The 25,652-nt window shown below is 41.9% G+C and overlaps 1 protein-coding gene across 2 annotated transcripts in view; it reads right to left on the reverse strand.

Annotated features, from left to right (window-relative positions):
• The window catches only part of adgra1a (adhesion G protein-coupled receptor A1a), a 39,007-nt gene extending 22,359 nt beyond the window's left edge, over positions 1-16,648 (reverse strand). Inside the window, exons 1-2 of one of the 2 annotated variants that reach the window (XM_086271471.1) lie at positions 16,443-16,648; positions 15,790-16,028 (exon numbers count right to left, since the gene is read on the reverse strand). In XM_086271471.1, coding sequence (XP_086127597.1) covers positions 15,790-15,792 — 3 coding nt within the window. In that variant the 5' untranslated portion in view covers positions 15,793-16,028; positions 16,443-16,648. The remainder of the gene's footprint in view (positions 1-15,789; positions 16,029-16,442) is intronic. The other variant, XM_086271470.1, reaches the window with a different exon arrangement.
• Between the last annotated feature and the right edge of the window lie 9,004 nt (positions 16,649-25,652).

Here is a 25,652-nt window from a genome sequence, read left to right on the forward strand (position 1 = left end):
AAGGACGGCTCTGATGTGTTCAAGATGAGTATCAAATGAAGTAGAGTGCACTAGGTTGTCGTCCAAATATGGCTGACAGATTACATCCCGCAGTCCCCTTAAACAGTCCTCCATGCTCCGCTGAAACTCTGCTGGGGCCGAGCTGAGGCCAAAGGGTATGCGGTTCCACTGGTACAAGCCCCAAGGTGTGATGAAGGCTGTCAGGGGGCGACTTTCAGGGTCCAGGAACCCCTGATGGTATGCTTTCCCCTGATCAAGAACAGAGAACCAGGAGCTGCCATGAAGGGAATCTAGCATATCCTGAATTCTGGGAATTGGGTGTCTGTCTGGTACTGACTTCCGGTTGAGTTCCCTGTAATCACAGCACAATCTCAATTCACCCGACTTCTTCCGAACACAGACGATTGGAGACGAGTAGGGTGACCTAGACTCTGAAATCCACCCACGGTTCAGCAGGTCTTGAAGATAGTCTTTCACCTCTTGGTGCAGAGGCTTTGGCACAGATATGTAGGTCTTTCGAACAGGTGTTGTGTCATGCAATGTGATGTGCATGTTTAAACTGGGGATGCACCCAACATCTTTATCATCATAAGCAAAAGCATGACATTCCTCTCTTAACAGCTGTCTCACCGTTTGTTGTTCATTTTCCCTGAGATGGTCCAACTTAACTGGAGGGTCCCACTGAGGTGGCTTATGGCTGGAGGAGGGTGTGTTCATCACCTCATTCACCTGTATAGGAGGCTGTGATGAAATCTGCTCTACTGAGTCTTGTGTCTTTTCAGGGGTGATGGGGTACACTGCTTTTATTTCTTCCAGATGTCCCAGAACAGTGTGAGGAATTAAGTTGACATCCCGCTTGTTGGTATTAGCTATCGCGACTGGGATGTACACTGACCTGCCCTCCATTATTGTGACCAGTCCCTCTTGAATGACAAGACCCTCAGGCAACTGTGATGGTTCATTCGGGACAAATAACAGACTGTGTCCTGAAAACTGGGCTCCAATATGTGCACGGACATATGTCGTGGTAATCTGTTCAGCAGCCAGACATAGTCCCCTCTTTCCTGCCAATACTGTGCCCACACTTTGGTTTTGGTCTGGTGACTGCAATAGTTTTAGTACTGATTTAGCAGTGTGTACTGATACTGAGAGGATTTGGCTGATTTTTTGAACGTTGCGTGAGCTTGGTTGTCGCTTGCCCCATTTACTCACAACTTCCTCTATTACATTAAATCCAATAATGGGCAGTTGTGCAACATTGGGGTCACTGGATACAAGCATTGGGACTAGAAGACAATTTTCAGGGTTACAGTCCAAATAGAATTCTGTCTCTACCCACCCATCATATGGGATTTCACTACCATTAGCTGCTAAAGCCACTAGAGGTTCTGTTCCCAACAGCTCAGCAAGTGGCCTGACAGTGCTGTGTGGTAGGTGTTGTTCTCGCCATTCATTGTTAATCAGACTTGCCTGAGCTCCAGTGTCCCACAGGGCCTCTACTGGTACCTTATCTAGGTGGCACTGAACTGTGCATCTTTTCCCAATGAGACTGATGAGCTTGGTTTGCCGTTGTGAGGGTATATAACCATTAGATGTATCACTTGTCAATTTGTTGCTGTTTGGCTCTTTTGGGCCAGTTTCAGTGCGTGTGGAATCATTTTGTGGTGCTTGTTGATGCGAGGTGTTTTGCACATAGACAGGATCTACCTGGGACCTGGGTGATGAGTGGGCTACTGTGGGTCCCGGCTCAGTAGCCCCCTCCCGTTTCCCTGGGTGATCCTAGCCTGCCTGCACCCTCGGGAAAGGTGACCCTCCTGACCACAGCGGTAGCAGTGTCTACACAGATCACCAAGCTGAGCCTCTCTGCACATTTGGCAACCTCTAGCACGTCTTGTTGTAGGAGAGAACCGACTGTCCATACTTGACCTTACTTTTGTTGCTTCCAAAGTCTCATTAAACATTTTCTTTACTTCAAGCACATCAGCTTTCAGGCCTTCAATCAGCTTAGCTGTCTCTGAATCCAGGCCCTTATTCTGTCCTTGCTTTTTCTTTGTGGCACCTCCTTCACCCCCCTTTGTCTGAGTTTCATCCTTTCTGTCTGGTTCACTGTTCAAAGGTGGCTGAGTGTGGTTGTGCTGTGACTCTGCGTGTACCTCATTTATCCTTGGTGTTTTTACTGTAGTATTTCTCCTCAGTTTATTTTGTCGCTCTAATTCAAGGCTGGCTGCTTCATTTATCTTCTCAATTAGAACCTCATCTGTTACTTGGTAGTTGCTAAGATAAGGCTTTAACTGAAACTTCACGGCTTCACTGAGGAGGCCAGTCTCTAATGAGCGCAGGAACTTGCGCTGAATTAAGTCTGGGCTGAACTGCTCCCCTTCATCGTCATCACCAGACTTCCAGAGCAATTTCTCTCTGAGTTCTATTGCCCTGAACAGAAAGCACTGAGCAGATTCTTTGGGGTCTTGAGATATGCTCATGAGTTGATGAAGCAGGTCAGCTGACGAGTCTACTTTGTAATGTCCCCGTAATATAGTTCTTAGTGTGGGAAGTGTGAGGTCACGCTTCACTTCCAGCAAGTCTCGAAGGTGAAGGCCAGGGCTTACTGCCTTAATCACAGCTTCAATGATTTCAGTCTCTGAGTAGCCTTTCTTAAGCCCGGAATCAATTTGGTTGGTCAAGCTAGTGAAAGATAACTTGTCTTTTTGTCCTGCTTCCCCGATCTGACCCCAGATCCGAAAGTCTTTTCTCAGAGTCACTTCTGGTGTAGTAAAGGGTGCAGGCTGACTTACTTGTTTTTCACTTATCCCAGCTGCACCTCTAAACTCGGTCCCCAACGCTTCAATTTTTTCTTCCAGAACACGTCGTGCTTCTGCTTGAGCTTGTTGGAGCTGACTGTACTCTTGTTTCAGTCTTTCTATCTCACTGAGCTCTGCTCGTTGTATCTCCACTTCAGCTACAGGATGTTCTTGTAATGACTGTATGAATGACTGGAGATCACGGATGAACTGCTGAAACACTTCAGATTCCTCTGTTTTTTCAATCTCATCCAGAGTACTTTCTGCCAGCCGAATCAGAGCACGTCGGGACTGTCCTTTAAAACCCACCCCTGCTGGTTCGCTGCACTTAAGATGCTGGCATACCTTGGTGAGTTCGGGTTTCCCAAGTGTCCACAAGGCTGTGCTGATCTCATCCTGTAGTTGTTCCATCTTTACCAGATGTTGATTTAATGTGTTCTAGGTTCTTGTCTGGAGCAGGAAATATGCTCCTGGCTGGCTCGCCAAATTATGTTACACACTGAAGGACGACAGGGTTCATTCAGGTGCACATGAAGATTTATTGCGCTGAAACACAGCAAAACAATTCAGTGTTACTGGCGGCTTCCATTGTAATAACTGGCCTGCGTTACTTTTGTGGCATTACGTGTAATGGCCACGTATTAATCAGCCCTTAACACACAGAGAAAATGACCAGTAACAATAGACAACATAACATGTACTGGCTGGTCTATCTCCTATAACTTTAACTGAAACCAGCTAATAGTTTCCTTTCACCTTACTGATGGGACAACACGGTTACAGAGATTAATGCAGGAGGCTAACATGACTTAGCTAACGCACAAATGTTATTAGCCTTACCCACAGATAACGTGAAACAACTCCCTTATTCGCTCACATTAAACACCATATAAACAAGAATTACACTCCAAACATGTTAAATAAGCATCAACTTTACATAAATGTATGTAGTTCTCGTATATTGCTCTCACCTGAAACACAGCAAAACAATTCAGTGTTACTGGCGGCTTCCATTGTAATAACTGGCCTGCGTTACTTTTGTGAAGGATTATTTTGCCAGTTACCCGTTTGGCTGAGCCGCCACTGCCACCTACTGGCGAAACTAAATATCGCCCTAACATCACATCAGGTGGGAGCAAATGAGCTTTTCGCTCTGTGTTATGATGCAAACTATTGTCACAACAAATAGCAAAAAATGATGATGGGGGGTGGGCACGAACACATAAGGAACACATCTGAGACTTGTTCTTAATGCGCAAAATACTCAGGGCACCACATACGCATTTATAATTATATTTAATATTAGCTTTCAATGGTAGATAATGGCTTCCTGACAACCACAGGAAAAGGTGAATATATTACAAATGTCTCAACTTTCAGAGATTTTGGATACTTCAGTACAGTTTTGGATCTGGATATGATCCGGTCTGAATCTGTATCTTGCTGTGCAAGTGGCCAACGACACAGTTTGCTGATTACAGAGCCTATAGATCAACCTTCACACTTTACACGTCTTCAACCTACACAAAGCAAAGTAATGTCACTTGGTGTTCGCTCGCTCTGCGGTAGAGTATCACTTCCTGTTCCTGCTCAAACACAGTGGTGTTTCTGAGTAGCTTATTTGCTTAGCAATTTAATTAACAACTTTTAAATACATTCTTCTTTCATAGTATAATCTTCACGTGCTTCATCCGAAGCACACTTTCTGTGTACTCACTACCTAATTTATAGCCAAAGTATTCACTCACTGTCTCTGTACTGTTTCGCTAGCTTAGCTTATCTCGTAGCCGACTCGTTAGCACCATGGCTACACCTGTCCCTCCTGCACTTTCTTGCTCATTGTGTCAGATGTTTAGTTACTCCTCGGCCTCCTTTAGCAGTAATGATATCTGTAACAAATGTAGCATATTTACAGCGCTGGAGGCCAGGATTACTGAATTGGAGACTCGGCTTCGCACCCTTCGTTCACCCGTAGCTAGCCAGGCCCCTGTAACTGGTGCAGCCGAAGATAGCGTAGGCCTCGCTAGCTGTTCCCCGGCAGACCCCAAGCAGCTGGGGAAAGAGGGCGGCTGGGTCACAGTGAGGAGGAAGCATAGTCCTAAACAGAAGCCCCAGGTACACCACCAACCCGTTCATGTGTCTAACCGTTTTTCCCCACTCGGCGACACACCCGCCGGGGGTCAAACTCTGGTAATTGGTGATTCTGTTCTCAGACATGTGAAGCTAGAGACACCGGCAACCATAGTCAATTGTCTTCCAGGGGCCAGAGCAGGCGACATTGAAGGAAATTTAAAACTGCTGGCTAAGGGTAAACGTAAATTCAGTAAGATCATAATTCACGTCGGCAGTAATGACACCCGGTTACGCCAATCGGAGGTCACTAAAATCAATATTGAATCGGTGTGCAACTTTGCCAAAACAATGTCGGACTCTGTAGTTTTCTCTGGTCCCCTCCCCAATCAGACCAGGAGTGACATGTTTAGCCGCATGTTCTCCTTAAATTGCTGGCTGTCTGAGTGGTGTCCCAGAAACGATGTGGGCTTCATAGATAATTGGCAAACCTTCTGGAGGAAACCTGGTCTTGTTAGGAGAGACGGCATCCATCCCACTTTGGATGGAGCAGCTCTCATTTCTAGAAATATGGACAAATTTATTAAACCCCCCAAAATATGACTATCCAGAGTTGGGACCAGGAAGCAGAGTTGCAGTCTTACACGCCTCTCTGCAGCTTCTCTCCTCCTGCTACCCCCCCAAAAACCCATCTCCATAGAGACTGTGTCAGCTTCCAAAAAGACAAATAACAAACTAAAAACCAGCAACAAACAACTTAAACATAAACAATTACAAAGAAAGAACAATACAGTATCCACATCTGAACCAAAGAGTAACACAGTGAAATGTGGATTATTAAATATTAGGTCTCTCTCCTCCAAGTCTCTGTTAGTACATGACTTAATAATTGATCAACAAATTGATTTACTCTGCCTTACAGAAACCTGGTTGCAGCAGGATGATTATGTTAGTTTAAATGAATCAACACCCCCGAGTCATTCTAACTACCAGAAATCTTGAAGCACAGGCCGAGGGGGAGGTGTGGCAGCAATTTTTCACACCAGCCTATTAATTAATGAAAGACCAAGACAGACTTTTAATTCATTTGAAAGCCTGATGCTTAGCCTCGTCCACCCCAGCTGTAAAACTCAGAAACCAGTCTTACTTGTTATCATCTATCGTCCACCTGGGCCTTACACAGAGTTTCTGTCTGATTTCTCAGACTTTTTATCTGATTTAGTTCTCAGCTCAGATAAAATAATTATTGTGGGTGATTTTAACATCCATGTAGACGCTAAAAATGACAGCCTCAACATGGCATTTAATCTGTTATTAGACTCAATTGGTTTCTCTCAAAATGTAAAAGAACCCACCCACCACTTTAATCACACTCTAGATCTTGTTTTAACATATGGCATAGAAACTGAACATTTAACAGTGTTTCCTGAAAACCCTCTCCTGTCTGATCATTTCCTGATAACATTTACATTTACAATAATTGATTACACAGCGGTGGAGAGTAGACTTTATCAAAGTAGATGTCTTTCTGAAAGCGCTGTAACTAAGTTTAAGAATATAATCCACCCACTGTTATCATCTTCAATGCCCTGTACCAACATAGAGCAGAGCAGCTATCTGAACGCTACCCCAACAGAAGTCGATTATCTTGTTAATAATTTCACCTCCTCACTACGTACGACTCTGGATACTGTAGCTCCTGTGAAAACTAAGGTCTCTAATCAGAAGTACCTGACTCCGTGGTATAATTCTCAAACACGTAGCCTAAAGCAGATGACTCGTAAGCTGGAGAGGAAATGGCGTGTCACAAATTTAGAGGATCATCATTTAGCCTGGAGAAATAGTTTGCTGCTTTATAAGAAAGCCCTCCGCAAAGCCAGAACATCTTACTATTCATCACTGATTGAAGAAAATAAGAACAACCCCAGGTTTCTCTTCAGCTCTGTAGCCAGGCTGACAAACAGTCAGAGCTCTTTTGAGCCAACAATCCCTTTAACGTTAACTAGTAATGACTTCATGAACTTCTTCACAAATAAAATTTTAATCATTAGAGAAAAAATTACCAATAATCATCCCACAGATGTAATATTATCTACAGCTACTCTTAGTACCATTCATGTTAAGTTAGACTCTTTTTCTCCAATTGATCTTTCTGAGTTAACTTCAATAATTACTTCCTCCAAGCCATCAACGTGTCTTTTAGACCCCATTCCTACAAAACTGCTCAAAGAAGTCCTGCCATTAATTAATTCTTCGATCTTAAATATGATCAACCTATCTCTAATGATCGGCTATGTACCACAGGCCTTCAAGCTGGCTGTAGTTAAACCTTTACTCAAAAAGCATCTCTAGACCCAGCAGTCTTAGCTAATTATAGGCCAATCTCCAACCTTCCTTTCATATCAAAAATCCTTGAAAGAGTAGTTGTCAAACAGCTAACAGATCATCTGCAGAGGAATGGTTTATTTGAAGAGTTTCAGTCAGGTTTCAGAGCTCATCACAGCACAGAAACAGCTTTAGTGAAGGTTACAAATGATCTTCTTATGGCCTCTGACAGTGGACTCATCTCTGTGCTTGTCCTGCTAGACCTCAGTGCAGCGTTCAATACTGTCGACCATAATATCCTATTAGAGCGATTAGAACATGCTGTAGGTATTACAGGTACTGTGCTGCAGTGGTTTGTATCATATCTATCTAATAGACTCTAGTTTGTTCATGTAAATGGAGAGTCCTCTTCACACACTGAGGTTAATTATGGAGTTCCACAGGGTTCAGTGCTAGGACCAATTCTGTTTACATTATACATGCTTCCCTTAGGCAGCATCATTAGAAGACATAGCATACATTTTCACTGCTTTGCAGATGACACCCAGCTCTATCTGTCCATGAAGCCAGATAACACACACCAATTAGTTAAACTGCAGGAATGTCTTAAAGACATAAAGACCTGGATGGCCGCTAACTTTCTGCTTCTTAATTCAGATAAAACTGAGGTTATTGTACTCGGCCCTGAAAAGCCTAGAAATATGGTATCTAACCAGATTCCTACTCTGGATGGCATTACATTGGCCTCCAGTAACGCTGTGAGGAACCTTGGAGTCATTTTTGACCAGGACATGTCCTTCAATGCACATATTAAACAAATATGTAAGACTGCGTTCTTCCATTTGCGCAACATCTCTAAAATTAGAAATATCCTGTCTCAGAGTGACGCTGAAAAACTAGTTCATGCATTTATTACTTCCAGGCTGGACTACTGTAATTCATTATTATCAGGATGTCCAAAAAACTCACTGAAAAGCCTTCAGCTAATCCAAAATGCTGCAGCAAGAGTCCTGACAGGGACTAGAAAGAGAGAGCAGATTTCTCCTGTTTTGGCTTCCCTTCATTGGCTTCCTGTTAAATCCAGAATTCAAAATCCTGCTCCTCACATACAAGGTCTTAAATAATCAGGCCCCATCTTATCGTAATGACCTTGTAGTACCATATCACCCTATTAGAGCACTTCGCTCTTGCTCTGCAGGCCTACTTGTTGTTCCTAGAGTATTTAAAAGTAGAATGGGAGGCAGAGCCTTCAGTTTTCAGGCCCCTCTTCTGTGGAACCAGCTTCCAGTTTGGATTCGGGAGACAGACACTATCTCTACTTTCAAGATTAGGCTTCAAACTAGAGATGGACCGATCCGATATTATGTATCGGTATCGGTCCGATACTGACCTAAATTACTGGATCGGATATCGGAGAAAAATAAAAAATGTAATCCGATCCATTAAATATCACGAAAGCACCTCACAAAACTTGCAACACGCCGTAACTCACCTCAGAACGTCGGAGCAGTATGCATCACGTGATAGAGCAGCTGTGGCATGCGGGACCTGTCGGTGGTCTGGATAGCATTTGGAGCTTCGCTAGCAACCTGGCATTTCATCTCCGACAAAGTTATCCCCGAGAGAAGTAAAGCAAGTGTGTAAGTCCATCTCTGAATGTTTGTAAAGCATTCCCACGTTAAGCTTAACGAGCGACTGCCTCTCCGGCTGCTACTTCAATCATGAAACTGCTTAATGATCAGCTGATCGGCTTTTCTGTCGTGAGTCTCTCTTGTTTGTTTTTGGTCCACTTTGCGCCAGAAAGAGCAAACCAGCGGCTGAACAACAGCAGCACGTTTAAGCTTGATAAGCTGTTGTTAGAATTTATTTAATATTTCTTTCTACTCGAGGATCTTTTTCTACGTAGCTGACGGCTGGTAACTGTGCAGGGGCGGATCTAGCAAAGTTTAGCCAGGGGGGCCGATAGGGCATTAACTGGGAAAAGGGGGCACAAAGACATACTTTTCTTTCTTATTCTCATTTAAAATGTCTAGCTTTTAATAAATAATTATCTGACACCCAAAGTTTTAATTTGATGTAAAATGAATAGAAGTCAATTACTGTATATAGTGACTATTAAGTCTAATATATATACCCTAGTAAGCTATAGTACATTTTCCTTTGGGAAGGTACCATCTGTGCAGTCTGCAATTTTGTTGAAGAAAGATGTTGAATCTATTTAATATTTCTTGAAAAATAATTGATTTCTGTGCATTTTTTTTCACACTGCATCAAATTAAGGTTGATTACGTCGATTAAGCATCATGAGGTGGAGCGTGAGGGGTGGTTCCCTATTTTTTATTTATTTATTTTTGTTGTTGCTGGGAGTTGGAACACTATTAGTTAGGTTGCTTAATATTTATGCTAAGTACTCTTTAAAATACCAGAATAGGGAGGATGGTGTAGGTCTAAGTTTATTAGATTGATCAGTATTGCTGAACTATGAAATATTTTTTTTGTATACAGGTATAACAGAATAGCTTTAGTGTAGTTGTTGTTTTAAACTTGAGTATGAACTTGCAGACTTGCAAAATGCAGCAAGATATTTTAAAACACAGTTTTGTTGATTAAAAAACACTATATCGGATTCATATCGGTATCGGCAGATATCCAAATTTATGATATCGGTATCGGTATCGGACATAAAAAAGTGGTATCGTGCCATCTCTACTTCAAACTTTCCTTTTTGCTAAAGCATATAGTTAGGGCTGGACCAGGTGACCCTGAATCCTCCCTTAGTTATGCTGCAATAGACATAGGCTGCCGGGGGATTCCCATGATGCATTGAGTTTTTCCTTTCCAGTCACCTTTCTCACTCACTATGTATTAACAGACCTCTCTGCATTGAATCATATCTGTTATTAACCTCTGTCTCTCTTCCACAGCATGTCTTTATCCTGTCTTCCTTCTCTCACCCCAACCGGTCGCAGCAGATGGCCCCGCCCCTCCCTGAGCCTGGTTCTGCCGGAGGTTTCTTCCTGTTAAAAGGGAGTTTTTCCTTCCCACTGTTGCCAAAGTGCTTGCTCATAGGGGGTCATATGATTGTTGGGTTTTTCTCTGTATCTATGAAGCGCCTTGAGGCGACTTATGTTGTGATTTGGCGCTATATAAATAAAATTGAATTGAATTGAATTGAATTGTAAATCGAGGATTTGAGTTTTTGCAAAAATGTAAACTGTTGGGAATAAATATAATATTAATATAATATAATATATTTTATGCCATCCAGAGAGCACATATACATCCAGAGAGTACATTTAACAAACAAGGTCTATAATTCTCTGCTGTGTCTGTCTGTGTGTAGTGAGAGAGTGGAGTTTCTTGCACGTGACTGCATGCCTCAGGATGTTTATGGCTGCTTAAGGCCTGGACTGAATTGTTCACTGTGCCTCACACAGCCTGGTGAGAGATATGAGGAGCAGTGGTACAGAGTGAAAAAGATAAACTAACTGTGTAGTGTTTAATTCGGGGCACTGCATTTTCTATGATTGAGATTTAATTCCTGGAGGAACAAAAGAAGGTGCATTTCCCCTTGATAGGTCTAGTGACAGCAGGTGGAAAGACCTGGGCAGATTTGTGGACGATTGTAACAGAGCTCGCAATTGGAGAGTCACGGAGTGACACTTAAGTCTGAGTTCAGACCAAGAAAGTATCAGAAACTAATTAATAACTAATTAAAGCCAGGAGCAGTGAATGCAACTCTGCATGCTACGGCACCTGAGGTTCTAATTCCCAAACAATATTGTTTCATGAGGAACTCCTGTGAGTTATCTGTTGATTTTTCTTAACAGTAGGTTGATTTTATCAGTGAGGTTTGGGTTGTTTTCTTCCTCTATGAGAGAGAGAGAGACGGTTTTATGCTTGGACTTGTCTGGAACTGGCCCTAGTATTTGTTATTTTATTATTATTTTATGGTTTACTTTTGTTTTTGCTTTTGTTACAGTGCACTGAGATAAGAAATCTGACAGGTGTGACCCACCGGTGTGCAAAGTGCTTTTCCATGATTATAATGGGCTTTGGAGAAATTCACTTATATGGGACACTGACCACATTAGATGGTAAGTCCTAAGTCTAAAAGGATTGCAGCGAGTCAATCCAGTCCAAAATGATAAAGAATTGTTTTCCTTTTAAAAATTATGACATCATCTTGCTGTTGATGGAGACTGGAATAGGTTGGTTGCACGTGAGACTCCACTATCAGCAATATCTGGTATGGATGTGTGTGAATGAATGCGTGTGACTGGACTGTGATGGAGTGACGATGTGGACTAAAGTTTTGACTGACTTGATACTGAGAGACTGCACCTACCGTAGGATTAGTAAATGCTGACAAACAATTCACCCAGCCGGTAAGAAAAGGGAGGATGCTTTGTTTTGTTTTGCAGGAGCAGGAGGATAAGAGGGACCAGAGGGGGAGACTGTAGCTTCACATGAGAGTGTGGAGCTGCAGACTTAACCCTTTGGCTGCCAATTTTGAGTTACTGATGTTTGCATTAGGAAAATTGTGTTTTATCGGCTGTGTTTTGATTACGGAATCACATTATTGTTGGGAATGCCAAATGCTACAGTGGAGAAAACCTTTGATATCACTTATGACTGGAATATGTTACTATTGACCATAGTGGGCCACTGTAAAAAGTCAATTAAATTTTATAGAGGAAAATAGCCAGAACCAAAACAATATTTATGAATAGCAAGGGGGAATGGTAGATTTGTCACATTCAAAATAGAGTTATGTAATAACAAACACTGGTCCACGTGACTGAGGTCTTTTCCTGTTAAAATAGTCAATTATTAAAAGTAGAATGCAACCGACAGGGGCATGTGCTAGGATGTGGTACTGCAAAAGAACAGAAGCAAAATAAAGAAAAGCCATTGTGTTGAACTTTGTTAAATTCAAATTAAAGTGTGCCATTACACTCAGTGAATCAACATGAAATCAAAATATATGCAAAATTTGTATGAAGCACGTGACTAATAACTGTTTTGTCCTGAGCTTTTGTTTCCCATAGCACCCACGTGGCCACACCATCAGTTTTTCGCCGCCAAAGGAGGGTAATGTCAAATGGTCGAGGGAGGAATATCATCGAAAAGTGGGAAAGGTAAGCCCCGATGGGGTGATAACACCATAAATGTCACCTATGGTCAAACTCCTAAACTGTGACACCAAGCATGAAATTCTCCAAAATTTAGAGACAGAGAGGAGTTCTAGATAAACATAATTTAGCAAACCCCATAGGGATTGATGAGTTGAATCTATAATATTTTGAAATAACATGTGGACCGTGTTGATTATGCTTGCTTCCAATGTGAAGAGATTGGCATTCACCTTTATCTACTAAAACGCTGTCAAACCTAAAATGAGGACGTGGGCCCAGCGAGTGAATCTAACTTTAATGTCACAACTAACGCTAGAACAACCAATGACCTGGAGGATGTTTGGAGATGAGTGTGTTAACACTGAGATTTTCTCACAATATCTACAGAAAGACATTCACAGAACTGACAAACAACATTACAGTTCCTGCATGGTAGACGAGAAATCTAAAGTCCTCATAAAATCTGACACAAACACTGCAAAATCTCCAGTGTTAAATTGACACTAGAAAGTGTCTATATGTGTCCACTCTTTTGAGTGTTAAATTAATACTTTTGACAGTGTTATATTTCTAACAGTAACCTAGTCAATGTTAACGATTAACAATGACTAACACTGAGCAGTGCTGATTTTCTAACCCAACTGCAAATATGACCTGCAAAAAAATGCTAATCATGTCATAATCTCACTATGTGTACATGGAGGTCTTAGTTGAGCCATTAGCATGTTAGCATGCTGTTGGCAAGTTTAAACAATATTTTAGTCCAAAGAAGTTCTGTTTGATTGTCTTGTAATTGATGTGCAGTTTTCTGGGATCTGGACAGTGAATCTGGACAATAAGAAATGTGATGAGTGCAATCAGTCAAAATGATATCTGTATCATCGTTTAATCTGATTGATTAAAAAACACATTTCGCATTTAGATTACTTCAGACCAACAAATATACTGGTGTTATTTAAACCAAGCTAAGATCACTTAGTCCTGGAGGAGCAAGGAATGTGGAGGAGGCTTTGAAAAAGTGACTCACAGACAGTAAGCGATGTGCATGTCCTGGGCAGGCTTAGCACACGTCTCTGTTAGGAGGAAAAACATGGCTCCAAACATTTAAACCATCTATGTTCTTTCACTGGAATACACTCCTGCATTTGTATAATTCAAACTGAAAAGTCCTTTAGAAACAGAAATCAAAAGCTAATTTGGCCCCATCTTCACGACAGTGTCAACTCGCTCTCTCTTTGCCTTCCAAACCTTTATATTTTTGAGACACTGTCATGATTCATCTTCTCATCTTTCTTCCTCTGTCTCTCGCTCTCTCTCGCTCTCTCTCTCTCTCAGACAGCATGCTCTCTCATTACGCGCCACTGAACAACCCATCTATTAGACAGCGCATGACTGATAAAATCCTTTGCAGATCCCATAATATGAAAAAATGCACACACAGGCATGCACACACAGCAGCAGTAGAGCTCTGCATAACACTCCACTTGTCTCGGATGACCAACTAGACACTGTGCCATTACATAAGATATTGCAATTTAGCTATTTTTTTTGCCTTTGTGCATGTAAAAACAAAATTTTTCAGGGTGTCAGAGTCAAGTGTTTTTTTAGGAAAGATACAAAACATTCATCTGGATAAGATAACTAATGTTTTCTTATTACTTGGATTTTGCATACTGCTGTTCACATATGTAACATGTACAAGCTAAATCCAGCATTCATGACAGTTTGTCATTTGAGTGTATTAGACTAAGTTAGTGTTGGGGATTAATCAAACTTTGAGGGCATTAGCTTTTGTTTCCTCTCTGTCTCGTTGTTTCTGATTAGCCCCAGCTGTGTTTCCCTCCTGTTTCCTGTCCCTGTGTGTATTTAGTTCTTCTCCTCCGTGTGTTGTTGGCCCATCTGCCTGTCTTCTCTTGTGTTTCCAAGTTTCAGGTTTTCCAGTCTTTGTGTTTTCCTTGATATACCTGGTGTTTAGGTGTTTCTGCTTTTGTTTTGTTAGTTTAGTTTAGTTTACCTCAGTCTTCCCTTGCCTTTTGTTTATAGTTGTGTGTAGCCCTAAATAAAGGCTTGTTTTTTGTTAATATTCACATCCATCTCTCTCATCTCCACACACAGGTCATCTTTACCTCTGAGAATCTCTTCCCTGTCTAATATGTGTTTCTTAACTTAACCATGTTACTGACCTGCTCCAATTCATCTATTTAGTTGCAGAATTTTCCACAATATTTCTTTTTTAGTATAGCTTATTTTTCCAGCCTCTTTTTGCAACAATCTGTGAATAGACTTAAGTTCACACAGTCAGTTACAGAGTAACAGACTGGGTGAACCTAACAGACTCTGTGATACCAAAACCTAGAGTTTTTCTCTGACCTCCCACCCTCCATCCCTCCCTCCTGCTACACCTGAACCTTTGACTGACACTTGGATTCATTTCCTCATTCATAAAGCCCCCAATTTCAATTACTTTTATATTTTGCGTACTTGACGTGAACATTTTTACAGTCACCAGTGTAAAAGGACTGCAGACAGTAATAACATCACAGATTTATAATCAGCTCTGAATTAAATTTATAGTCCACGCATTGACATTGTGGACAACAGCACTGCCAGTGCAAACATTTACTGTATGTTACACACTGATCAATGATCAGTCATTTGTCGAAAAAGGTGTGTCACAGTTGGAGCTGGGGGTTGATGTGACTATTTGAGTGAAGACGAGGGTGAAATAACTTTAGAACTCTGACATTGAACTAAATGTGTTTTAAATGATGTTTTAAATGCAGCCTGCAGACAGTCAGTTTCTGAACATTTTATGTTAAAATGTGTTCACAGATTGAGGTTCAGTCACTTAATGTCAAACAACATTCTGAAAGATAACATGTTGGAAATTCAGAGTGTGACTCTTGACATATTTTCCACTGAAAATCACCCAAATCAGTCTCAATGGGTCAACCCAGAAAATATGACAGGCCCTGTAACAGCTCAGTGTCCATACCCACTTGCATCCGGTTTCTGTTTCACGTTAGGGAATGGTAGGCAGAGTACCAAACTACTGTATGAGGCAGAGTCCCTTTTTGAAAACTTAAAAACATATTGTTTAGCCTTTTTAAAAAGTACAAGGAGATTCAGTGCATGCTTAGTTACATTCTTATTGTACTGTATAGTGTGTGATAGTTCTGTTAGTGATATAAAATGGAAATATGCATGTTCAAGATGATATTACATTAGTAAATTTACTTGCTTCATTTTTCAGTGTACTCATATTCAGTAAATAAAATAGCTTGTTTATTATTAATGCATTTAAAGGATTTTTTTCTGCATCTGACATAAACACATGATCTTGCTTAATCAGAGTATGTTTACACACTGATTAACCTATACAGTGTACAGTGTACGTGTTGCACGTGCTTTGTGGTAACCTGAACCTGAAAAAAATACAAACAAAAAAACAAACTTACCATTGGCTACGTTGGTGCGTTAAATTGCGAAGATCTGGTCTCATCTTCCCGCTATCCTGCTCCCTCCATATCCATGTAGAAGATCGATGTGCAAACAGTGAGGTGAGTTTGCTGTAATCCAGGTGTAGTTAAGGGTGTTACGATTACTGGAATTTCTCAAGCCGGCTCCTCCTTCAGCTCGGCGGACGCTCCTGGCACAGCGCTGCCCTGCAGCGGCATCGTTCACGTCAAGATTCCATCTGCGAGGCGGAGCAGATCAGAGACAAGATTCATCTGCCTTTACATCTTTTTGTAACCACGAATGTTGGCGGTGAGATATAAGACGATCATGAAAACAGTTGTTTTAAAAAAAAATGTAATGATTATTTAAATAAATAATGATGAATCTTAAAGCAGCAATGGCACTGGCGGCACATATTATAAAGAGGCACCAATACAGCGTCCTAATGTTTTCTTCTGCCTAAAAACGTGGCGATTACAATGACGGGACTGTACGTGTTTGCGTGCATGTGTGCTCATGCTGTGATTATTCATACACAATTTATTTGTTACCACAGCCGAAGCCTTCCATGCGCAAAAAAAACAAAAACAAAAAACAGATAAGATGTAATATTTGAGGTGGTTATTTGATGAAAAGAAAATACCGGGTTTACCTGCAGTATTATCTTCTCCGCTGAGCTGGGCAGAATCGAGACCCTCCACAATCCAGGTCAGTGAAGATAGCGGTTCGGCTCCATTCGCCTGCAACGATGCGCCGCATGTGACGTGGAGAGCCTAGGCGGGGAAGAGCCGGTGAAAAAACAAAAGTGCAGGCGGAGGAAGACGTTATGGTGTTATCATCCATAAACTCATAATCAACAGCTTCCGATACAGCTATGGTAACGTGGTGGCGGATGGGTGTCAGGTAGCCTTTATTGATATAACAAGAAACTATTGTACACGTACAACAAAACGTGACACCCCCCACCAATATTTAGAACAACGCAGGCACTGCCTCAGCTTCTGTTTTCGTGTTCCTCATAGTTTGCTTTGTTCTTTAGTCTTTCTCTCTGCACTGTCTGCTTGCTTTGGATGATTCCAAGTCTTTTAATTCATCTACACTCTTGGATGTGTTAAAACACTACATAGTGTGTTAAATTTTAACATGTGCTGCATCTGCTCAGGGACAATGCATGTTGTGTGCTCTTTTAACTTTCATCTCTTTTGTGGGATTAGATTAAATCAAATCAATTTATTTATATAGCACTTTTCACAGGATAAAAACCACAAAGTGCTTCACAGTAATATAAAGCAGAAATACATAAAATACATTAATAATCAAACATACAGCACAAATCTAATTAAAAGCCAATCTAAATAAATGAGTCTTAAACTGCTTTTTAAAAGAATAAATACAGTCAAGGCAACGTAATGATGGAGGGAGAACATTCCACAACCTGGGGGCCACCGCTCTAGAAGATCTATCACCTCTAGTCTTAAAACGAGTTCGTGGGACTACCAACAGCCTTTGATTAGATGATCTCAGGCTGCGAGAGGGAGCGTAGGGTTCTAAAAGATCAGAAATGTAGTCAGGGGCATCACACTTCAAAGCTTTAAAAGTCAGTACCAAGATTTTAAAATGAATTCTAAAATGTACCGGAAGCCAGTGTAATGAACGTAACACTGGTGTAATGTGCTCTCTTTTTCGTGTCTTAGTTAAAAGCCTTTCAGCAGCAGCATTCTGGACTAACTGGAGACGGTCAATATTCCTGTTGCTCAAACACAGAAAAAGGCTGTTACAATAATCTAAGCGAGAAGAAATAAAAGCGTGAATAACCATTTCTAACTCAGATTTAGACAGTAAAGTTCGCAGTTTGGAGATGTTTCTTAGCTGAAAAAGGCAATTCCTAATCAACTGGCGAGAGTGTTGTTCTAGGGACATGGCAGAATCAAACATCACACCAAGGTACCTGAGGCTCAGGTGAACAGATGAGCCAAGAGAACCAAGATGCTGTTTGATTAGAGATATCTGGTTGTCGGGGGCAATAATTAATGTTTCTGACTTCTCAGAGTTCAACTGTAAGTAGTTGTCAACAAGCCACTGTTCAATGGAAGCTAAACATTTAATTAAAGAGGACAGTTTATGGACTTCCATCGGCTGATAAGACACCTCAGGGAACTGAATAATTATAAGTCCTAGAGGTAACATGTACAAAAGAAAAAGAACAGGACCCAGAACTGAGCCCTGTGGTACCCCACATGTCAGATCCTTAGACAAAAACACTAAAAGATCTGTTGGAGAGGTACGACCGAAACCACTCCAGAGCCAGACCGGACACACCGACTATGTCCCGGAGCCTGTTAATCAGGATGGTATGGTTAATGGTGTCAAAGGCAGATGTCAAGTCCAACAAAACCATGACTGAGGATGCTCCTGAGTCAGCTGACATCATAATGTCACCAGAGACTTTAAGTAATGCGGTTTCTGTTGAGTGACTTTTACGGAAACCTGACTGAAATTTGTCATACATATCATGTTTTTCTAAAAAAGTGGTAAGTTGATCTGCAACTACTTTTTCCAGAATTTTCGATAATAATGGAAGCTTAGAGATAGGCCTATAATTCTTAAGCTGAGTTGGATCCAAACGGCTCTTTTTTAACACACAAAGATGTGTTATTTTGATGCAAAGAGCTGATAAAATGTGTTTTAGTGTTGTTCAAACATGTAAATTTCAGTGTGTGAAAAAGGAGAAAACGTGTACATTTTTCAGTGTTAAAGTATTAAAATACATGTTATCAATTACTTAATAAACAACACTTTTAATGATCTTCTGAAATTAATATGTATAGAATATTAATTTTCAATGTCATCCAAGTCTGAATCACTAACTTCACATGCAGAGGTGGGAAGTATAATTTTCAGGTATCTCTATTTTATGTAAGGAGTTTTTTCTGATCACTTTTTACTTTTACTCCCTACTTTTATAAACAAACATCTGTACTTTCTACTCAACTTCAATTTTCAAAACAGGTTCATATTTTCATTTCATTTGTTTAGGCTAAAATCGGTTTGATGTTTTCTATCCCTCCTTCCGCAAAGTGCAGAAGCAAGTTTGGCACTGGGATTCCAGGTTCTTCTCTATCCATCATTCGCAATATACAGCAAGCTTCCTACCACAGAGTTGCCAGTTTGTCTGCCAGAAGGGTTTATTACTACAAAGCAGTAATGAGCCCTTCTGGCACCAGGATTCCAGGTTCTCTTCCCTCTATCCCTCTTTCACAAAACGCAGCAGCATGCTTTTATTGGCACAGGGATGCCATGTTTTCTTCCCTATTCAATTCAATTTTATTTATATAGCGCCAAATTGCAACAACAGTTGCCTCAAGGCGCTTCATATTGTAAGTTAGACCCTACAATAATACATACAGAGAGAAAAAACCCTGTGAGCAAGCACTTTGGCGACAGCGGCAAAGAAAATCTTAGCCCACTGTTAGGGCCCACTCCGGTAGAACCAGGCTCAGGGAGGGGCGGGACCATCTGCTGTTGGGGAGAGCGAAGGAGTACAGGATAAAGATATGCTGTGGGAAGAGAGACAGAGATTAATAACAAGTATGGTTCAGCAGAGAGGTCTGTTAACACATGTTGAGTGAGAAAGGTGCCTGAAAAGGAAATAATAAATGCCTCATGGGAATCTCCCAGCAGTCTACGTCTATTGCAGCATAACTAAGGGAGGATTCAGGGTCACCTGCTCCAGCCCTAACTATATGCTTTAGCAAAAAGGAAAGTTTGAAGCCTAATCTTGAAAGTAGAGATAGTGTCTGTCTCCTGAATCCAAACTGGAAGCTGGTTCCACAGAAGAGGGGCCTGAAAACTGAAGGCTCTGCCTCCCATTCTACTTTTAAATACTCTAGGAACAACAAGTAGGCCTGCAGTGTGAGAGCGAAGTGCTCTAATAGGGTGATATGGTACTACAATCAGAATCAGAATCAGAATCAGAATGGGTTTATTGCCAGATGTTGAGGTTTACAACATTAGGAAATTGCTGCGGTGCTTCAGTGCAGACAATAAGAATTAAAGTGCTATGTAGAAAGAAAGATATGTGCATGAGATATACATGAGATATATACATGAGAATAAGAATTATGAGTGCTACGTAGAAAGATATATACATGAGTGCAGGTGGTGATCAGTGCCAGACATGAAATGATGCAGTGACACAGCGTAGGGTCATGTGTTAGTGGTGGGAACAGTCATATGGTTATTGTTCATGTGTCCAACAGCAGAGGGGAAGAAACTGTTCTTATGGCGAGAGGTTCTGGTGCGAATGGACCGGAGCCTCCTGCCTGAGGGGAGCAGGTCAAACAGACTGTGTCCAGGGTGAGAAGGGTCAGCTGAGATCCGGGCTGCACGCCCCAGTGTCCTGGAGGTGTACAGGTCCTGCAGAGATGGGAGTCTGCAGCCAATCACCTTCTCAGCAGAGCGCACAACACGCTGCAGTCTCTGTTTGTCCCTGATAGTGGCTCCAGCGTACCACACGGTGATGGAGGAGGTGAGGATGGACTCGATGATTGCAGTGTAGAACTGCATCATCGTCCGTGTTGGCAGGTTGAATTTCTTCAGCTGCCTCAGGAAGTACATCCTCTGCTGGGCTTTCTTGATGACGGAGGTGATGGTGGGCTCCCACTTCAGGTCCTGGGTGATGGTGGTACCCAGGAAGCGGAATGAGTCCACAGAGGTGATGGGGGTGTCAGTCAGGATGATGGGGGGGAGTGGGGCTGTGTGCTTCCTGAAGTCCACAATAATCTCCACTGTCTTCTGGGCATTCAGCACCAGGTTGTTGTGGCTGCACCAAGACACCAGACGTTCAACCTCCCTCCTGTAGGCAGACTCATCCCCGTCAGAGATGAGCCCAATGACGGTGGTGTCATCTGCGAACTTGATTAGCTTGACAGACTGGTGGGTGGAGGTGCAGCAGTTGGTGTACAGGGAGAAGAGCAGAGGAGAAAGAACACAGCCCTGAGGGGAGCCGGTGCTGATGGTCCGGGAGTCCGAGACATTCTTCCCCAGCCTCACGTACTGCTTCCTGTCCGTCAGGTCATTAAGATAAGATGGAGCCTGATTATTTAAGACCTTGTATGTGAGGAGCAGGATTTTGAATTCAATTAAAATAATGCTCTACACTCAATTTGTTTAAGGCAAAGGTTAAAAACTGGTTATGGACAAATCAAGTGTGTGATCATGTATGAGTTGTATAATTTTAATGTTTTATTTGGGAACAGAATGGTGTGTATGTGTAAGTTTGGTGATGGAGTTTTTATTATGAATGAATGATGAATTTTTATGAATTATTATGTCTATTTTTTATGCTTAAGGACAACAGATGGAAATTAGCCCTTGGCTATAATCTGGTATGTTTACATTCATGTAATTTTTTTTTACATTTATGTTCATTAACATGCACTGTCCTAAATAAATAAATAAATAAATAAATAAATTCTGGATTTAACAGGAAGCCAAAACAGGAGAAATCTGCTCTCTCTTTCTAGTCCCTGTCAGGACTCTTGCTGCAGCATTTTGGATTAGCTGAAGGCTTTTCAGTGAGTTTTTAGGACTTCCTGATAATAATGAATTACAGTCGTCCAGCCTGGAAGTAATAAATGCATGAACTAGTTTTTCAGCGTCACTCTGAGACAGGATATTTCTAACTTTAGAGATGTTGCACAAATGGAAGAAAGCAGTCTTACATATTTGTTTAATATGTGCATTGAAGGACATGTCCTGGTCAAAAATGACTCCAAGGTTCCTCACAGCGTTACTGGAGGCCAAGGTAATGCCATCCAGAGTAAGAATCTGCTTAGATACCATATTTCTAAGCTTTTCAGGGCCGAGTACAATAACCTCAGTTTGATCTGAATGAAGCAGAAAGTTAGCGGCCATCCAGGTCTTTATGTCTTTAAGACATTCCTGCAGTTTAACTAATTGGTGTGTGTTATCTTTACTTCATGGATAGAGTTGGGTGTCATCAGCATAGCAGTGAAAATGTACGCTATGCCTTCTGATGATACTGCCTAAGGGAAGCATGTATAATGTAAACAGAATTGGTCCTGTTGTTTCCGAGCTCATCCACTCCATGAGCTTGGAATCCTCAACCACCTTGTTGAGGCCATGGGGTACTTATCTTCGCTAGCCTGCCTACCTAGGGCATGCCTTCCTTGGAGATCTGCCAGACCCGGGAGCTCCTGCCAGTCCCTTCCGAGGCCTTTCCCAAACCGTTTAAGCTATTCACCTTCATCTACTAAAAAACGCTGTCAAACTTAAAATGAGGACGTGGGCCCAGCTAGGTTAGGGGAGATAAATGGATGGATGGTAATGGACTCATTCTTATATAGCGCCCTTTCTACTCTCCCAGAGTACTCAAAGCGCTCTATACAACATGCCATATTCACCCAATCACACCCATTCCCACCAGCACTGTCTTCTAAGTTTCTTAGTGCTTCCTAACTACCATTCATATGCCAATGAACACATCGGAGAGCAATTTGGTGTTAGTATCTTGCCAAGGGATACTTGGCATGCAGACTGGAGGAGCCAGGGATCAAACCACCAACCTTCTGATCAGTACATGACCTACTCTACCTCCTGAGCTACAGCCACCCCAAGACTATCCTGTCTGTACATGTGCCATTATGTTTTTCATATGGTGACACATGCTGCAAAACAACCTGAGGTAGACTAACTGTGTGATTTAAATGTTGCATGAAAAGTTTGCTGTGCTGTGATGGATTTAAAGCAAACGTCTTGATGCATGCTCAATCATCCAGGTAAGTAAATCTCCAAACGTTGGTTCTGTTTATCTCGACGTAGCGTTTTCAGTGGGAGAAACATTTCATCACTCATCCAAGTGACTTCTTCAGTCTCAGCTGACTGCAGGTTTCCCCAATCTTATAAACGGTATATATATATATATAGTCATTTGCATAATGACTGAAACCAGCCCGCTGAAGGAACAAAGGGCTGAGAGGTCAGTTCCTTCATCATAATTATGCAAATTCTCATGACCATTGATCAGCAACCACTGATCAAAGACCACTGATCAAGGCCCACTGATCAATGGCCATGAGTCCCATTCACAGAGAGTTGGGGAATGGCTGCAATCACAGCATTGTAAGATGGTGAAATATCTACCCTTAGGCCCCTCCTCGATTCAGAGATGGTCTTTCCCTTTTCACGTAAATGGCCTCCTTGACTCCGCGCTCAAACCAGCGTTCCTCCCTGTCCAAGATGTTACATCCTCATCCTTGAAAGAGTGTCCACTGGCCTGTAGGTGTAAACAGACTGCAGAGTCCTGGCCTGACGAGGTAGCTCTTCTGTGTTGTGCCATCCGCTTCATCAGAGGTTGTTTGGTTTCCCCGATGTATAAATCCTGGCAATCCTCCTGGCACTTACCAGCGTACACTGTGTTACTCTGTTTGTGCCGGGGGACCCGATCCTTGGGGTGGACCAATTTTTGGCGCAGCGTGTTTTGGGGTTTAAAAGCAACAGAGATGCTGTGTTTTGAAAAAATGCGTCTCAACTGTTCCGATACTCCTGACACGTACGGGATCACTACAGGTTTTCGCTTAGTCAGCGGTTGTTCTTCTCTCCTGGATCGGCTGGAGCTTTCTTTTGGCCCCTTCCCAGCATTGACAAAAGTCCAGCTGGGATAACCACATTTACTTGATGTGATGTTCTTCTGCCTCCCTGGCTGCTGTGTCAGTGGGGATGGTGTTTGCTCTGTGTCGTAGCGTCCTGATGACGCCCAGTTTAAGCTCCAGTGGATGATGAGAGTCAAACCTTAGATACTGATCCGTATGTGTAGGTTTACGGTACACATCAGCGTTTAGATGTCCTCCATTACTGATGGAAATCTCACAGTCTAAGAAGGCTAACCTGCCACTTTTTATATCCTCCTTGGTGAATTTGATGTGTCGATCCAACGAGTTAATGTGATCCATGAAATGTGGTACGTCCTGAGATTTGATTTTCACCCAGGTGTCATCCACATATCTGAACCAATGACTTGGTGGTGTTCCACGTTAGGATAGCAAAGCCCTCTTTTCCACTTCTTCCATGTACAAATTGGCCGCGATGGGTGAAACTGGGGAGCCCATGGCACACCCATGTTTCTGCCTGTAGAACTGACCCTTGTATGTGAAGTAGCCTGAATTTCCTGTCAGATGGCAGCAGCTTAAACATCCGGTGTCGTGGGTGTGGTTTAAATATGTTAAACCAGAGGATTCTAAGGCAAGTTCTGAAGCTGCTGCACTGCTGTTCTATTATTTTGTTGTACAGTATTACATAACTTCTATGATTTAAACAAAACATCATACTGAGAAGCATGTACCAATCATATGGAAAGAGATAAACTTGTTTCTTAGTCTATTGAGTAAACTTAATTTAATAAAATGTGAACAAATATAAAATGTGTTTATTTTGCTGCCATTGAGTGTGCTTAAGTGAAACAGCTGTACACATCTGGCTGCAGAGTTCAACTCACTGTGGGTTCAGGCTCCACTGTAATAGTTCATCCAGATAATATTTCAGGTTCTTTGAACAGTCTGTGGGGTGGACTGGAGAGGAGAAGGTGACAGGCTGTCTTTGATAAGTAGCTCACTGGTCGAACACGTGTGATAAACAGATAAGGTTGTTGCTAGCATATTGTGTGAATCTAAAAGCTCTTATTACACACCATGCTTGTACAGTAGCTGCTGCATTCTAGGTGTGCTTTATTGTGACTTTTCAGATTTCTTAGCTGTGTCAGGAGTCGGGGTGTGGAGCGAAGGGAAAGAGGACTCAAACGCAGGACTCGTAGATACAGGGAGTGCAGAATTATTAGGCAAGTTGTATTTTTGAGGAATAATGTTATTATTGAACAACAACCATGTTCTCAATGAACCCAAAAAACTCATTAATATCAAAGCTGAATGTTTTTGGAAGTAGTTTTTAGTTTGTTTGTAGTTTTAGCTATTTTAGGGGGATATCTGTGTGTGCAGGTGACTATTACTGTGCACAATTATTAGGCAACTTAACAAAAAACAAATATATACCCATTTCAATGATTTCTTTTTACCAGTGAAACCAATATAACATCTCCACATTCACAAATATACATTTCTGACATTCAAAAACAAAACAAAAACAAACCAGCGACCAATATAGCCACCTTTCTTTGCAAGGACACTCAAAAGCCTGCCATCCATGGATTCTGTCAGTGTTTTGATCTGTTCACCATCAACATTGCGTGCAGCAGCAACCACAGCCTCCCAGACACTGTTCAGAGAGGTGTACTGTTTTCCCTCCTAGTAAATCTCACATTTGATGATGGACCACAGGTTCTCAATGGGGTTCAGATCAGGTGAACAAGGAGGCCATGTCATTAGTTTTTCTTCTTTTATACCCTTTCTTGCCAGCCACACTGTGGAGTACTTGGACGCGTGTGATGGAGCATTGTCCTGCATGAAAATCATGTTTTTCTTGAAGGATGCAGACTTCTTCCTGTACCACTGCTTGAAGAAGGTGTCTTCCAGAAACTGGCAGTAGGACTGGGAGTTGAGCTTGACTCCATCCTCAACCCGAAAAGGCCCCACAAGCTCATCTTTGATGATACCAGCCCAAACCAGTACTCCACCTCCACCTTGCTGGCGTCTGAGTGGGACTGGAGCTCTCTGCCCTTTACCAATCCAGCCACGGGCCCATCCATCTGGCCCATCAAGACTCACTCTCATTTCATCAGTCCATAAAACCTTAGAAAAATCAGTCTTGAGATATTTCTTGGCCCAGTCTTTTTTTTTTTTTTTTTTTTTTTTTTTTTCGCCTGTCCCATTTGGTTCTTTAGTCGTCAGAA

Source organism: Aulonocara sp. 'chitande type north' Nkhata Bay, linkage group LG18, assembly GCF_057382095.1.
Source record: "Aulonocara sp. 'chitande type north' Nkhata Bay isolate Kocher_YH1m ecotype deep benthic linkage group LG18, A_spYH_male_GT1.1, whole genome shotgun sequence".
NCBI classification, from domain to species: Eukaryota; Metazoa; Chordata; class Actinopteri; order Cichliformes; family Cichlidae; genus Aulonocara; species Aulonocara sp. 'chitande type north' Nkhata Bay.